Below are 16,499 nucleotides of genomic sequence, written 5' to 3' on the forward strand. Positions count from 1 at the left end.
GTATAGATCCATGTTGATATAACAAGAAATGTAGCCTCTATTCTAGGTGTTTAAATATATAGCATTTCATATTGAATCTTATCAATATTAAAAAGACAGGTATGGAATAAACTCTTCAAACATATATTGATGTATTTAGATCTCTTTGACATATTGAGTGACAGCTATTCAATGGTTTATATCCCATTAATCCATTGGTATAGGAAGAAGTGTGTGGTATCAAGTGTCCTTAGTTTGAATTGATGTTTTGTTTGCTTTGTTGTTTCATATACAAGATAAAATGCATTTGAGTTACTTGTTTTTGCATTATGTTGCATTAATATTGATTTCAGTTGGATCTGAAAATTCACTTCAAAGTATTTTCATTCATTTGTAGTTTTTTATGGTACCAGTATATACATGTATAAATAAAAAAAACCTTGTGTTAAGTACTTATGTTTTGACATTTTGGATTGTGTAAATTTTGCACCATACAAACATGTGTCATTTCTCAATGATTGTGAAGTAGGAAATGACACAGACATTGATCTAAGCTTTTCTAGACAACATGTTGTAAAATTGATGGAATACTTGTATTATTTTAGCCTACATTTCAGTGTATATGAAGGTATATGAATGATTATAGGCTACCCTTAAAGGCATTATAGAGGAACATTTCTTGACCTGCCAGTTAATAGTAACAATGAGCAAAAAATGTAAACACAGTTGCCCTTGCTTTTAAAATCAGTTAGGTTGAGATGTCTCTTGGAAAAACATGAAGTCGAAGTTTGATTAAGACTCCATATTTATACCACACCCCTCCCCCTTTAAAAAATTACCTTCTGTTACTCTTCCTGCACCACTGAATTTAATTTAATGAACTTTCACATTATCTTTATTACATATACCTATTGTGTACCTTCTATTTTCAATTTTGAACATACCAATTTTGGAGGTCAAATGGGGAGGGGGTATCAGGATAGTTAGCATTGCTCTCAATTTTTCTAGATTGAAGTATAGGGTAACTTATATCATTGCCTCCAATGGTTGTTTTTTCGAGAATACAAAGAAAGTTGAAATAATAATTCCATAAGAACATATGTGTTTAGAAAAAGAAACAAACAACTGTCATACTAATTTATTCTATAAAAGCAAAGCTTTATAAAACATTCTTTTACATTTGCTGTACTTCATTATAAATATCTGTCCTACTGGTAAAACAAAATGGGAACAAATGAACTATGAGGAAAATGTTTAACACTTTGGAGATGGACATGAGGATTACTATATACCCATGACTTATGAAGCAGGGTAAGAATGTAAACATATCTGACAGCTCTGAAAATGAATGGAGCTGGTATTTGCCCTAATAAATAAACCAAACCAGGCCCAAGCACTACAATACTTGAAAAAATATTGAAGTCTGAGCACATTCCTGACTTATATGGTAACTCAAATCCACAAAAGAAGTCACTTTTGAAAAGTTATAATTATCTCCGTGTTTCCAAGTACATGTAGTAGAAATAATTGATCACAAGCACATGTCTTATACAAATATCTTCAGAAATTTTAGTTTGATTCTAACTTTAAATACTTATTATGAATAGTTACCCATGTTTGCCCATGTTCCATGCTGAAAATTATAAACTTTTAACATTGAATGATTATATTATAGAGTTGATAGTGAAGTTTTGTAAGTAAGTAATAATTTGCTGATTCCATCATATACCTGTGTCCTATTCAAATATCTTTAGGCGTAGTATTTTATTCAAACATTTTGTATTAAATTTTGAGTAGTTAAATTTTTTATTCATGTCCCATGCTGAAAATTGAAAACTTTATAAATTGAATGCTTTACACAGCTTTACCCGAATTGATATGTTATAAAGAAAGCTTGTCAGCAGCAAAGTACATCTAACATTTTTACTGTATTTAGCTTTTGAGTAGATCTAGGATTTTCTGAATATGATGTTACACTGACCAAAGTTCTACTAAAACTGTCCCTGTAACTAATCTAAAAGATTTCAGCAACACTTAAAAGCAGAAAATGTTTACAAACATAAGTTCCCTTCAATATCTATGCAGGGACGTCAGTAGTATTTTAAGTAGCAGGAAAAAAGGAAAAGTAGCAGGTAAACTGATGAAAATTTCACCCATACTTTTACGATTTTTATTTGTTTACTTTCTTAGATAGAATTGCCGGTCCATATAATGCCATATGGATGGGTAAGAAATTATACTAGTTAACTGGAAAAGTATGATATAGCAAATAGTTAATTGTACGGGGTGGGGGGGTGTCAAATGGCATGATATGGACTGGTATGTCGCCCTTAAAATTAAACGCTTTGGTCTATAGAATTTTTTTGGGGCGACTAATCAGTCCATATATTGCTATATGACCCTTAGCATCATGAACTATTTACTAAATAGAGTAGCCGTCAAAAGATGAGCAAGTAGACTTCCAATTTTGCTTGTTGATGGCTTCTATTGACATCCCTGCTATATTAGGCGCACATAATATGACATATGATGTTCCACAGTCTAGTGAGTCACTATATGAAAGCTACTCCATATAAAAAAGCTAATTAATGACCCTTCCATTGTATGGCTATCCATAAATATACTGTAATGGTATAAGTTTTAGCAGAGCACTAATTTTTGTCAATTTTGTGGTGGACAGATAAGTTCAAAAAATAATACTGGAAGATTGATTTTTTAAAACTTTTAGGCATTTATCATTCTTTAAAAGGAGGAGCATAATTATACCTGCAAGAGACCAGGAAAATCAGCAACTGCAAAAATTTATCCATTTATAGTATACAAAAGCTTGATAAGAACCCTTCCATTATGAAAAAATATGAATCCATATAAAAAAGAAAGCAATATGATAACACTTTCCTCCATATCCCATGGTAAAGTCCATTGAAAAGAATGTTATTCTCCACTACTTGGTGTTCTAGGAGTCCTTGGTGTGTAAGTTTGGCCAATTGGAGGAAGAGGTGCAGTCCTAGGGGTGGGTTTTACGACACTAGTATTCACTCGATAGTCTGCAAAGAAATCAGCCTCAGTCTCCATCTTTTCACGTGTATAATCCAACTGATTAATAGTAGGATCATCATCACTTACATCTCCTTGACTTTGTTGATCATCGAATGCTCTTCCAATAGATGGCAGCACTGGATATTTCCTTTGTTTGATATCCTGTGTTTGGTCACTATCGTCACTTAGAATTCCAAGTTCTATGGGAGTTGGCACTGGAGCTCCAAAACGTCCACCACTAATGGGACTTTCCCCTGAAAATTCAGTTTCATTGTTCAGGGGAATATGTGATGTGTAGCAATCAAGTTCTTTATCATTGTCACTTTCATCATCGTCACCGACATCACAGTGCTCATATGCAAGTCTTTCACGTTCTTGGACATCTATGTCAATTAAATCATTTTTGTTATCCATTTGAATTACATAAGTTGTTGAAGACTGACGACCATCATCTTCCTCATCTGTATCACTCGCAAGATTCGTCATGGTAAATTCATTGTCAATCTGTGAATTGTTTATCGTTATTATCTCTTCATTACTTGGGGATAATTTAACATTATCGTTGTTGTCGAGTGTAGTGACCATCACATCGGCCATGCTAGACATTTTTTGATGCATATTAATCTAATAAGTTAGATTCCATTGAATAAAGTTTTCTCAATTAATGTAATTCAACTTTCGTCAATCTGTTTTGAAGAACAGTTTTTACATTTTTTCCACAAGGTGAAATCCTCGAAAATCTGCTATATCATTCTAAGCTGTCTTATCACAAGAATGATCTCTTCAATATTGAATCGGTGAACTTTTAATGCATATATCCAAGTATAAAATTAATGATAAAACTCATTAATATTTTACAGATATTATTTCTGTGGGAAATTAATGTATTGGTAGTAATGATATTAGATAAACATGATAGTTCATATCTATATTGCTTTCTTCCTCAAAACGATCTATCCCTTGTTCAGCATTGGTTAATATCCTGTTTTAAATTGTTTTCAAAGGTTTTCAGAACTAATTCACATTAATCCCCTGACCTCTAATCCTGGAATACCTGATTGGTTTACACTGTTCAGCACCTGTCAATGGTAAATTTTCTCTCAGGTCAATCATTCAAAGTAGTACCTGAAATTGAAATAATCATCTGATTAATTATTAACTAGATAGTATTTACCTACTGCTAGTTACCAAATAGATAGTGACGGAGAGTAAATATATGTCTTACAGCGGACTAGATCAATAGCCTTTAACAAGGGCTATGTATTAAAGGCAATGGGTTATACTTTAAAATTTACTTTATGATCCCATTTTTTTGCTAAGTCAGCTTGCTTTGTTTACTCATACACCTCTTTAAGTGGAGATTAGCTACTGTGTAAGTGTTGTTGTATTTATGAGGACCTTTAACCTTATTTTTGTAGATAGCTATATACTTTATTGCTTGGATGGAATTTGTTGTTTCCACTGCATGCAGCAGAATGTTTTGTATAGTTACTGCTTGTATATATGAAGCTTTTAACAATTTTAGAATTTTACAGAAGATTAATTTGATTTTCTTTCTCTCTTAGAATTCAGAAGCATCATAGGGGTTCAAATTAGGGCAGGTCCGAGGCTTAGAACCCTCAGTTTCTGATGAAGGACCATCAAAATATTTTGTATCTTGGTCCAGGACCTACCATGTTTTATATTTACTCTTAATGAGGACTTTTCACTTTTGTCTGGTAGACTTTTCATTTAGAATGTAGGACCTTTCTCTCTGGAAAGTAAATTTGAATCCCAGAGCATTAAATAAACCTTGTTAAAGGTTTAGTTAGATAACTTAACCAAACTTGAATTTTCCTTTTTCCCATTTTTGAAAAGGGATTATGTTTTTCAGCAACCTTGAATTCTCCTTTTTCCCCATTTACAGAGGTTATTTAAAAAAAGTTTTGATTTTTTTCTTTTCAAAATCTAAATCTTGTTTCAGATAAAGATATTGCCATGTTATGAGAAGAGTACTAAATCATTTTAAAGTTATCTCAACTTGTTCCCTACTCCTTACACCATACAAAATGGGAAAAGAATGTTGCACCTGATATATACTGTAATTTTTTATCATTATGTTGGCATAAATGGACTTGAAGTCAATACACCCTTTACATTTTTTGAAAAGGAAATATGTTTCTCAGCAAATGAGGAGGAATTGAAATTTCAACAAGTACTGAAGTTATCAGTTTCCAAGTGAGCCATTATCTGTTTTCAGCTTATGAATTAATTGAAATGAAAGAAAATAACTGTTTTGACAGCCTCAAACAAATTTAAACAGTGAATGATATGAAAGGCAGTTGTGAAAATTAATACGTTTATGACATACTTTCTTATGTCTTTACATTTTGTTCAGTTTTAAAGCCTCACCTTGGCTTAGATAATACATTTTACATTTAAATTTTATGGCAATATCTTTTTTGGTATTGTCGCACATGTTATGTACTCAAAATATTATGAAATGTCTTTAATAATTGAAATGTCAAAAGTGCAGTATTGAGATAGTGTATGGTTTTATGTTCACCAGAGTAATTAAATAATGATCGTTTTATTTTTTTGAATTATTAATTCATAACTATTTTAAATCTTTTAAAAGCCATGCTGCATTGTAACTGCAATTAGTTCCATAAATATGTCCTTTTCATATCATGGGCTTGAAATATAATGCTGTTCTTTATCAAGCTGATAATTAATGCTTATTAATACATTTATATACTGAATTTCTTTTATTCATTATTTCAAGTTTAACATAGGTTCTTTTAAATCTTCTTATGAAGGAGACAGTTATCATTTGTCAATATGGGTATTTTATGGGAAGTCTACTCAGCTGCTGAGGGATCCAATAGGGTTGGACTCCACAACCCTAAATGGGAAAGTGTTGGCTGATTACATTAGGAATGATTGAATCAGCTCCCCTCTTTGACTAGTCACACCCCCCTTTTCAGTTCAGAACTTTTTTTTTAATATGCCACCAAGCTGAGCTGAGATTTCCCTACTATACTTTGATAGATTAAGCCACCATGGTTTTCCTTATATTGTAAAAAAAAACAAAAAAAAAAAAACGTTTGTTAAGTACATGCATTTCAAATTGTCTTTAGCTTATGGGTTTTTAGAGTTATGTTTTAAACGAGGTTTTTAAAAGTTTCAAACTATGATATCATGATGTCATAAGAAATATTTTCCATGCGAGGAAAATACATTATTTCAATAAAAATTCATAGTCCTTAGAGACATAAAATAATTTCTAACATCAAAATATTTCTAACTTTACCCAATGCATAGAAATAATGTATTTATATGACTTGAAAAGCTTACTGTGAAAGTACTATTGTTAGTAGGGTACCAATTTTAGTGGTTTTCTTGGTTGAGCCAAACCACAAAATTTGGTTACCAACGAAATCGGGATCCTCATTGATGTGTTTACTGAAAACCTCATTATGACAAATTCAGGAATCCACGAACTTGTGTATCTTCACAAATCCACAAAAACTGGGATCCATGAATTAAAGTATTTTCACTGTAGCACTGGCAATAGGTATACATGGAGATATGAAGGAATTTCTATAGGCTCTACTAAAGAGAAATTAAAGAACTCTAGGCTTTTTAGAAATGAATTCAAATTTTTTAAAAAGCTTGAAAAAGTACAAGAAATAATGCATCCTACCTCAAAGTCTGATCATAGCACTACATGTACATGTATAATACTGCGTAGTTCCTGTACTTTATAAAGATTGTCATTTTGGGTTTTGGACAAAGTTGTATGATTATATACATAAAGACCTAACCCTATGGGAGAAAATTTATCAAGATAAGGCTATATGTGTTAACATATTCTTTATTGTGTGTTTTCTGGTGTGTTTGATCAATGATATCTTTTGACTTGTTAAATCAGATGTTTGAGTTTTAAATGGGGCTCTATAGAATTAAATCATTTTAAAATGTAATTTACATATTTTCATGTTTCATTATTTTTAAATATTCTTGCTAAGAAACATACTTGGAGACGAAAGTTGAAAATGCATACTTTGAAACTATATTTTTTTTGTCTGTGAAGTAAGTTTGCCCCAATATTCTTAAATTTTATGGATTTAAACTTCACAACTCTTTTCATTGATTTTAAAAATAAGTTTTCAGGCCATTCAAGGGCTCAAATTTACTTTGGAGAGTGGAAGGTCCTGGACTTTTCAAAGTATTAAATTAATGGTCCACTTATGGAAAACCGAAAGTCTGGATTGAAGGCTTAGGACCTTGGTGAATAAAATTTTGAAAGTCTTAGCTCAGAAATTAAGGGTGTTGAACACCAGACTAGCACTAATTTAAACCCCTGGTTTTGATAGACAATAAATGCTCTATGGTCTTATGAATTTTTTAATACATCGAATTGTGATTATTACTCAACATTCAATTATCATTGTTTTTGTTGGAGTTCTTTGTGTTAACCATTTCAAATGTCCAACCTAGTGAACAATATTGGTTTAGAGCCCTACTGAATGACGCATGCTAATTATTTGACTACTAATTATGGACAGGATCAATTACCTTATTATTATCTGTAAATAATGATCTTTAAAATAGAGGAACAAAAGGTGTGGATTGACGAACCTTGATTTTAATTGTCTTAGTCTTAGTTTTTGTTTTTTTTTTTTTTTTTACAAGGACATGTACATGCACTAAACATTTGCCAGGGTGATGTACTATTGGAGTGCTTTTAATTTGAAGAATCTATGCCTAATAAACATTATTTTCTTGAAAATACAGTTTAAATGTTACTTATAATATGGCTATAGCATGTTTTTTGAATTTTTACATGACATGTTTCAAAGGTCTTTAGACTACAGACGTGGTGAAATGGTGATAAACATATGACACTGACATATGGAAGTCTTATTTGGAATATCATAGAGTTTTAACAAATTTTACAAACATTACAAGAGAATTTTGCTCATTATAGTTGCCATTTCATACAATATATAGGCTTTGTCTTTGAAGTATATATGCAAGTACAGTGATCCAGCGAGACAGTTAATTGAGGAAAGGACAAAACCTTGGAAAAAAAGGGTACTTTAGGGGGATAAACTTAATTCATATGAGCACTTTTTATACATTGTGGTTATACTGTGATTAAGTTGCAATTTTAATTTGACTTTTTCTTGGTTTTAAATGTAACTTAATAACTAAGTCTGTATGTTCTCCTAAAGGATAGAGGGGCACAGCAAAAGGAAGGTAATGCCCTTTGTTTTAACTGAAACCTAACATACAATGTAAAAGAGATCTAATGGAGTGAATATTTTTATGGTTTTCATGGATCATTCAACCCACAGATTGTAATTTCTAAATGTTCTATTATCAAGGAAAACTAATGTTGTTTTTTATAAAACTATTGAAAAATTAAGCTAATCACAAACCTAAAAAAAAAAACAGAAGACGAAAGTCAGGAAAATTTATACCTATGAATTTACCTTCATAGTTAATTTGATATAGTTATATTAAAAAGTAACCTTTAAAATTGTCCTTATCAACAAGTTTTATGTTTTAAAAGTCAGAATGACTCAAGTACTTACCTACAAGACAGTATACTCTCAAATTTATTCCACAATTTTATAAATCAGCAAGAAAATTTCCCTTATTCTCATTAAATGATCTCCCATTGTTTTTTCGTGAGGACATGATCCGTTTCAAATCCTTTCTATATTTGTTCAAAAAGGATTAGAATTACTGCATAATATTTTTCTTTAAGGTTTTCCGCCCGATTTAGTCCTAACAGTTGAACTACCCTCGCTGTAAATCTTGTCACATTTAAATGCCAAGTCTTTGTCAGGCCATGCTGATCAACAATATTAAGGTACTATGTATAAATAAATGGTTTGGCAACCATCTGAAGATTTGAAATAAATGGGAGAAATAAGGTTTGACAACTCTTCATGTGTAATGGATTTACATTATTAACATTTTAACATAGCTTCTAGAATACAGAGTAGAAATAATAAGATAGAATGAAATACTGGTATGGCAACCAATCCAAAGATTTGAAATTAATATTATCACTGGGATTTGACACCCCTTCATGTGTAAGGAAACAACACTGAATGTGTCAGTGGATTGCAGTGTTCATGATGAAAAAATTTATTTATAAATCTCAGATAAATTGATGTGATGATGTTAAGTTCTTATACATTGCATTCTACAAACTTCTCTATGACTTTGTGCTAACTTCAGTTTCATCAAACCACAAATTCAAATTCCTTATTTAATGCAAAAATTCATGGAAATAAGCTAAATCCACTACTTAAAAAAACATTAACTTAATTTTTTTTGTTTACAAATCTTGAAAAATTATTTCCAACAAATATAAATATTGGTACTTTCTAAGTATCATATGAATGAATCTAGTTAATTGAGAATAAATCCTATGCAAAGACTATTTTCAATTACTTGTAAACTGTCAGAAAGATTTAAAAGAATCATTAAATAAGTTTATGCTTGATGTCCTAAAAGAATGTCAGAATATCACTGCATCTAAACAGAGTTAATTTGACATTACTTTTTACTTATTTAGTGAATCCTGTTGATAGGTAAAGATTTTTCAAATTTCCCTTATTGTGAATCATCAGAGTCAGAAGTGATGTAGCAGTATAGTTTGATCAATATTTATTTCTATATCTTTCATTGTTTTGAACTCAGATGCATCTAGTGCATTCTTAAAGTCTTGTGACTTATGCATTTATGCAGGAAATTCACGCAATGCAAGAAAGCAAATGTGAGATTGATCAGTTTTAAAGGCATAACTACTTATTTTTATTGCTGCATCACATTTCATCAAAGAATTTGAAATATTACTTGAATTTTTTTATGGGGAAACCATGTATGCACATGTTGAAATTCCTCAGAAATCTAGGATGTTCCCCTGTAAACTCGCAAACAAAGTTTGGTGGGGTATATAGGAATCACCTAGTCTGTCCGTCTGTATGTCCACATTTCTTGTCAGCACAACTCCACTTTTGACTCTCAAAGGATTTTGATGGAATTTAACAAGAAGGTTGGGCACCATATGTAGGGAAATAATCGATTGTAAGGGTTGTAAATGTTAAAACCCCATAAGCTTAACTCCTAATTCACTCATGGGTTTTTAATGAAATTTTATAGGAAGGTGTTGCATCATATGCACATGTGCAGGATAGAATAAAGTTACTGTTGAAAGACTCCAAAGGGAGACAATTGAACTTACAGGTTATACATTTTACTATTTATCTATTTGAAGCTAGAGATGTTCTCTTTGTTAATTAAACTTGCAGATCAATGAACTTACAAATTATTTACTGAACTGCATTTGAAGCTGGGGATATTCTCTTTGTGAGCTCACAGTATTTTTACTTTGTGTCTACCATAAGCAGAAGAATAAAGTTTTGTGCCATTTAGAACCAATAGTTATAAATAATGTGAAAGTGGAACTTTCACTAGAATAAGACCTATAAGCTAATGGAATATCGAACTTACTTTCAGAAATGTCCTATTGGCATATTTTAAGGTTAAAATAAGGCAATACATGAATCCCAACATTTCAGAATTTACAATCTGTTGCATGATAACAGAGTCATAATCTTGTCACATGGTATTGCTTTTATACAGATTCCAAAGAATTTGTATGGAAATGAGAGGTGTAGGGATAGATTGTTAATCAATAAAATAATTTTCCAGGAGTAGGCTATGATTTCTCTTTAATGTCTCATGAAATGAGCTGGTTTTCAACAATTTGGTTGATTTTTTTTTTTTTAATTTCACTTTATTTTTTACTGCAGTTTTTCTGCAACACATGCACAAACTACTAAAGACTTGGTTTTCTTATTGAAGGAACACAAAAATCTAGTAAGTGATTAAAATTTATCGGTGGCTAATTTTGAAATTTTTTGTACAATAGCAATTTTTTTGGTATAAAGGCATGGGGCTGTCTTCCATGTCTTCGTTGTTGTTACTCCAACTGCTCAGGGTTTGACCTTTGCTGTTATATCAAGCTGAGCTGAGTGAAGCATTTTATTTGAACATATCTTTCGACATTGAAAAACAGTACTCATATTCTACATACAATGAAATATTCAAAATAGTAAAAATGTAAATGTGATACTGGAAAAAAATCTGCTGAAAAAAGCCACCTCTAAAAACTACATTTACTAAAAGTAAAAAAAAAATCTCTACCTTAACTGGTAAGCTTTGACAAATATGAAGTGACAATTCACAGACGTTTTGTTTTAAAAAATACTGTTAAGTGTTGCATGTTGCCATAGATAACAGGAAAAAACATATCAGAAGTTGTTTTTCTTCTTCAGACATGTCATAGTTAATTGTTTTTACCAATGAGAGGCAAAGTTTCTTTGTCTTTGTAATTCACACCCATATATGAGATAATTGAGGGAGTTTATTTTCTTTTAGGAGTTGTGAAGCATAGTAATTTTTGCTTCATTGAATTACATTCATGAAAGGGTGAGATAGGTACAGTAAATTGGTCTGGAATTTTGCTTATCCTGGCGACATGTAGGAAATTCTAGAATACTTAATTAGTGCACAAAGTATTTTATCTGGGGTAATTTGTTATATGTATTTATTAATTAGTGATAGGGCTGAAATACTGTTTTGAATTCATCGTGCTATTATGTAACAGTCTGGTAGTATTTTAATGCAGTTTTGCTTCGACTCATTATTTTGGCATTATACAAAGTAAATATGGATGAAAAAATGCAACAGGTGCCATGTTTGATAAATGGTTGTTGGTTCATGATTTTGGTTGGCCCATCTGATGATGAATGTATTTTAACATACTAATAAGGGATGTAATTTTCATCATGTGACTTCACAGGAATGGGTCTCCGCTTAATTAAAATGCATGAAAATTTGCCATTTACAGAGCATTGAGAGCAGTATTAATTGAAAGTTGAAGCAAAACATCCTACTGTGTAAAAATACCATTAAAAATGACAAATATCTATTTCTTCATGATGAAAGTATTAAGAAAAGCAATAAATAGTAGATTTTGCATTTTAATGCAGCATTTCAAGATCCTGGTAGTAAACAATAATATGCGGATCAGTCTTTGGTTTTCAATGTTTTCTGGTAAGAAAAAAAATGAAACTAGAACAAGACTCCTATTATGTTCCGTCTGCAGCAGTCCTTTTTTTGTGGTTGTTTATCTTAATATGACACCTAAAAACTTTGGTCGTATAATGGTATCATGCAGTTGGCAGCTAGGGGCTAAACACATTTTATGTCCTGACAATAATTTGAGTAAAAGTGTTTAGTTTGAAGTTATACCACAAGGGGCCATACCACAAATGGAAGGGTGGAATTGATTTTTGGGATTGAGACTTGACCCGTTTAGGAATTATGGTTCAAAAAGGGGGCAAGAAACATGCATTTTCATGATATCACAACAATAACCTGAATTAAAAATAGATTGCTTTTGAATTGTACCATAAGGTGCCATTCAACCAAAGGAAGGCTGGGATTGATTTTGGGGGTTGTGACTTGAACCATTTATTAATAAGAGATCAAAAAGGGGTCCCTTAGATTCTGGTCAAGTTCCTATCTTGTGTCAAATATTAAATCTGAATAAAAATTCTAAGCTGTATCAAGCTTTAGTGATGTGTCCATACTTGTCCAACTGTTCAGGATTCCACCTTTATAGTCATATCAAGTTGCTTCCTGCAAAGCATTTCATTACATTTTTTCTTCCCACTGTAATGAGACTTCAAACTCTTGAAAAATGGGAGTTGGCTGGAAAACAATGGACAGTCATATCATTTGCTTTGACGCAGCTGTATATTATGCATCTAATGTTTACTTGTTTCTTTGGTATTGCAAACTTTAGTACACTTAAAGCCTGAAAGGGTTCTGAACTCTGGAGATATCTTATTTCTCATGACCTTGTCACTAGAAAACAGATTTGAAATCCTTGGGAAAAAGAAAAGATTTTATTAGCTCTCAGTAATTAGATATAAGTAACATACATAAAATAATATGTAATTAATCATGTGTATAAGGACAGATATCCATCAAGTTCAGACAGAGGTCATGACATTAGTTAAGAAAGGAAATACAGGAAGGCAGATCTTTCCCTTTGTCTTTAAGCAAAGTATAAAAAAATCTCCATTGTTGTTTTGATGAACTGTTTCATTTTTTGGTTATTTTCACAGTGAGCTTGGAAATTTAAATGTTAAATCTTGATTAACTTCAATTCAACATCATTTACCGATAGTTTTCCTCTTATTATCGTATACTTATAGAAAATAAGTATCATTTCTTACTGTATAATAAAGCAAGTTTTAGGGCCAAAAATTTAGTATTTTTCAAGATTGTTTAAGTGGGCTGATATCAAAATGTTATTACATGCTTCTGAATGATATTACATGGCTTTCCGTAAGTGATATTACACTCCTTTCTGTAAACGCTCGGCAATTATCGTTTTTGTTTACGATATGGGGTCTAGCGACGAAGCAGACGAACAGCTGGATATGATGGAAATAAAGATTGACAATACCATGGAATATATAGAGTCTAGGATCAAATTTTGTGTCCTTGGTTTTTTTTTTCCAGTTTAATCCCTGACCTGACTGTCTATTTTTTACCCTTGCCTTTCCTGGATTTTGTCCAGAAATCCTGGATTTTTTTAATCATCAAGATCATTCAAATTTCTTTCCAACTGTTCAGTGTTTATTCTATACAATAATTATATTATAATGGTTCCCCATTTTGGTTTGGAGACATAATGCTTTTGGCTTGTCCGTCTGTCTGTGTGTTTTTCACAAAGTTTGTCTGAACAACTCCTCTCAAACTACTGAACCAAATTTTAAGAAACTTGGTATGTAGTAAGAGCATCATATGTAGTTGTGCATATTACAAGGAAATTATGATTCCCCAAGTTTTATAGGAGTTATGCCCCTTTGAACTTAGAAATTTGGCGAAAATCCTCATTAATGACCTTATCAGCCCAACTCCTCTGACACTATTGAACTAAAATTTTAGGAAACGAGGTATGTAGCAAGAACATCATATGTAGATAGTTGTCCATATTGCCATAAAATTTTTATCCCATATTTGTAGGAGTTATGCCTTTTAAACATAGAAATTTGCCAAAAATCCTTAGTAATTACTTTGTCAGCTGAACTCCTCTCAAACTTCTGACCCAAATTTTACGAAACATGATTTGTTGCAAGAACATCATATATAGTTGTGCAAATTGCCTGGAAATTTTTAACCCCTAATTTTTGTTGGAGTTATGCTCATTTGAACTTCGAAATTTGCCAAAAATTCTCACCTTGTCAGTTTTAAACTCTCTGAAACTACTGAACCTGTCAGCACAACTTATCTGCAGCCTCTCAACAGAATTTAATGAAGCTGTTCTGTGGACATGGAGGATTCTGCAGGTGGATCCAGTTTGTGGGAAGGGGAGACATATGTTTTTGCAGACAAAAACAAACTTTTGATTTTTATCTAAATTTATTTAAAAATTCTTCTATAGGCAACTGTTTGAAATTCTAAAGATGAATTACTGTAAATGCATAAACGGTATCCCAATGGAAGTTGATAGCCCAGAAAGAGTGTACTATAATTGAAAAAGCAGAAAAATTGTAATTTGGCTTTTTTTGTTGTTGAGTTAGGCATCAATGTTGCTGACTTGCTCTGTTATTTGTTGATTATCACTTTACAATGTAGTCATTTCAACATAGGTTCAAATTTACTTTTGCGAGTGGAAGGTCTTAGACTTCTCTGATTTTCAAACTGATGGTCCACTATAGGGAAATTAAAAGTCACCAAATGGGTTGAAGGTCCGAGACCCAAGTTACTGAAGTTTCAAAGGTTTTAGGTAAGAAGTTTAGGGTTCCATACCTCAGTCCACCACTTATTTGAATTCATGTTTTTCAAACCTGTACACACAAGTTTGTTACGGAGTTTTTACAAACATTGTTCCCCCACTGCGCAGTTCTTTAACCTTTTAAAGGTAGTTTTGAAAAGTCTTAAATATGTATTTACATAAGAAATTAAACAACATAAAAATGAAATACTTATGGAGAACTCAACCTGTTAACCTCAATGTGTTACAATAAAATAAATACCATGTTATTTACTGAAATTTGTTGTATGTGTGGTGTTAAGTCTTTTGAAGTTTTTGTGTTGAGAGTTTTTTGTTTATCTAGAATCCTGTTAAGAAGTTGATGTGTTGGGCTGTTTTTGTAGAAAATTTGTTATTGGCTAAAGGCCTCATCGGAGTCTAAACATAAGTTTTTGCAATATGCCATTCTTATGTCAAACACATATCTGCTTGTCTGTCCAAACATATTTTTTTGGTACATGGAAGGCTCCACCCTTCCATTTTTTTACTTTTTTTCATTGAGTTCATATTAAACATTGAATATGTAAGTTAAAATTTTTTCTGTCTTTTGCTAATAAAACTTCTATAATACCTACTCTTTTTTTTCTTTTTTAAAAACAGATTTTCCCCAAAAGTATGACAAATTTTGCACTAATGACTTTTTGTGAAATCATCCACATATCTACTGTTGTGTCTTGTGCTTTCCTAGATACACCTATTGTGCTAGGAAAAAACTTACTCAGAAAATATTTTATTGACAGCTCTTCAATGAAACAAGTTATGCATGAAAGTTTTGTATCTTTCTAAGCTAGTGATTAACTATACATGTCTTATTTTAACCAGCTGGTGGTGAAAAAAAATTTGCGAGGGTTTTCTCGCCATATTACAATTGCTAAGTTTTCTACAGACTTCATGGTAGAAACTGATTCTCCTTCAGTGTAATCTTAATTTAAATTATTTTTGTACTCTCTGTGGTAAAATTAAGATTATATCCTGCTTGATTTTACTTGACCAGTTATTTTCCGTATTTCAGAATATCAGATAAGGGAGGTGGTATACCTCATGACATCATCAAACAAGTATGGGACTACAACTTTACAACCTCTGGTAGACAAACAACCTCCAATGAGGATCTGTTTGGAGAAATCACTAATCCACAGCATATGAGTGGCTCCACTCCTGGACGAATGCATGGGTAAATATTTGATGGAGCATTACTTTTAAGTTTTGTCATTACCTTTATTGTGAAAAGGTTATTTATTTAGTAATATACTTATGGTAAAGAGGAAAAACGTAGAAATTCATTAAACATCATTACAGAAAGAATCCACTTTCATTCATGCATTTAACACAGCATCAGTGGTTTTCTCGACAAGCTGTTGACCAAAGAATAAGTAGTTTTATGCCATTTTTATCATACTCAAGTAAGGACCTTTCTGTTGATGATGGACCATCATGTTATGAATGATATCACGACCAGTAGAGATATGCAAGACTCTGCCTGCATTATTATAAGTTCAAATAATCCCTTATATGTACATCATTTTGACAGAACATTTTTTAGCTATTCATATTTCATACCCCTACACATGTAGTACATCCT

General features: G+C 31.7%; 2 protein-coding genes across 8 annotated transcripts in view; one reads left to right on the plus strand and one right to left on the minus strand.

The window, feature by feature from the left end:
- Positions 1-16,499, plus strand: part of LOC148607602 (branched-chain alpha-ketoacid dehydrogenase kinase-like) — a 41,776-nt gene that overhangs the window by 22,274 nt on the left and 3,003 nt on the right. For 3 of the 5 annotated variants that reach the window (XM_088544718.1, XM_088544716.1, XM_088544719.1), the window contains one exon: positions 15,930-16,091. In XM_088544718.1, the coding sequence (XP_088400844.1) occupies positions 15,930-16,091 (162 nt within the window). Of the gene's footprint in view, positions 1-10,835; positions 10,903-11,463; positions 11,488-15,929; positions 16,092-16,499 lie in introns of those variants that run through there. The other 2 variants (XM_088544720.1, XM_088544721.1) reach the window with 2 other exon arrangements.
- Positions 1,102-11,326, minus strand: LOC148607603 (uncharacterized). Of its 3 annotated transcripts, none has more exons than XM_088544729.1 (2): positions 11,230-11,326; positions 1,102-4,143 (listed from the first exon to the last, which is right to left on the minus strand). In XM_088544729.1, the coding sequence occupies exon 2, from the start codon at positions 3,634-3,636 to the stop codon at positions 2,914-2,916; it is 723 nt and encodes a 240-aa protein (XP_088400855.1). In that variant the 5' UTR covers positions 3,637-4,143; positions 11,230-11,326; the 3' UTR covers positions 1,102-2,913. The 3 variants fall into 3 exon arrangements, with proteins under 3 accessions (XP_088400855.1, XP_088400853.1, XP_088400854.1); XM_088544727.1 differs by lacking the exon at positions 11,230-11,326 and adding an exon at positions 8,601-8,845; XM_088544728.1 differs by lacking the exon at positions 11,230-11,326 and adding an exon at positions 6,704-6,838.

This window comes from Perna viridis, chromosome 9 (assembly GCF_037379345.1).
Source record: "Perna viridis isolate PV_CMFRI_1.1 ecotype Kerala chromosome 9, ASM3737934v1, whole genome shotgun sequence".
In the NCBI taxonomy this organism is placed as follows: domain Eukaryota; kingdom Metazoa; phylum Mollusca; class Bivalvia; order Mytilida; family Mytilidae; genus Perna; species Perna viridis.

Coding starts and splice junctions, on each gene's coding strand:
- LOC148607603 (XM_088544729.1), bottom strand. CDS start 3,636: ATGCATCAAAAAATGTCTAGCATGGCCGATGTGATGGTCACTACACTC.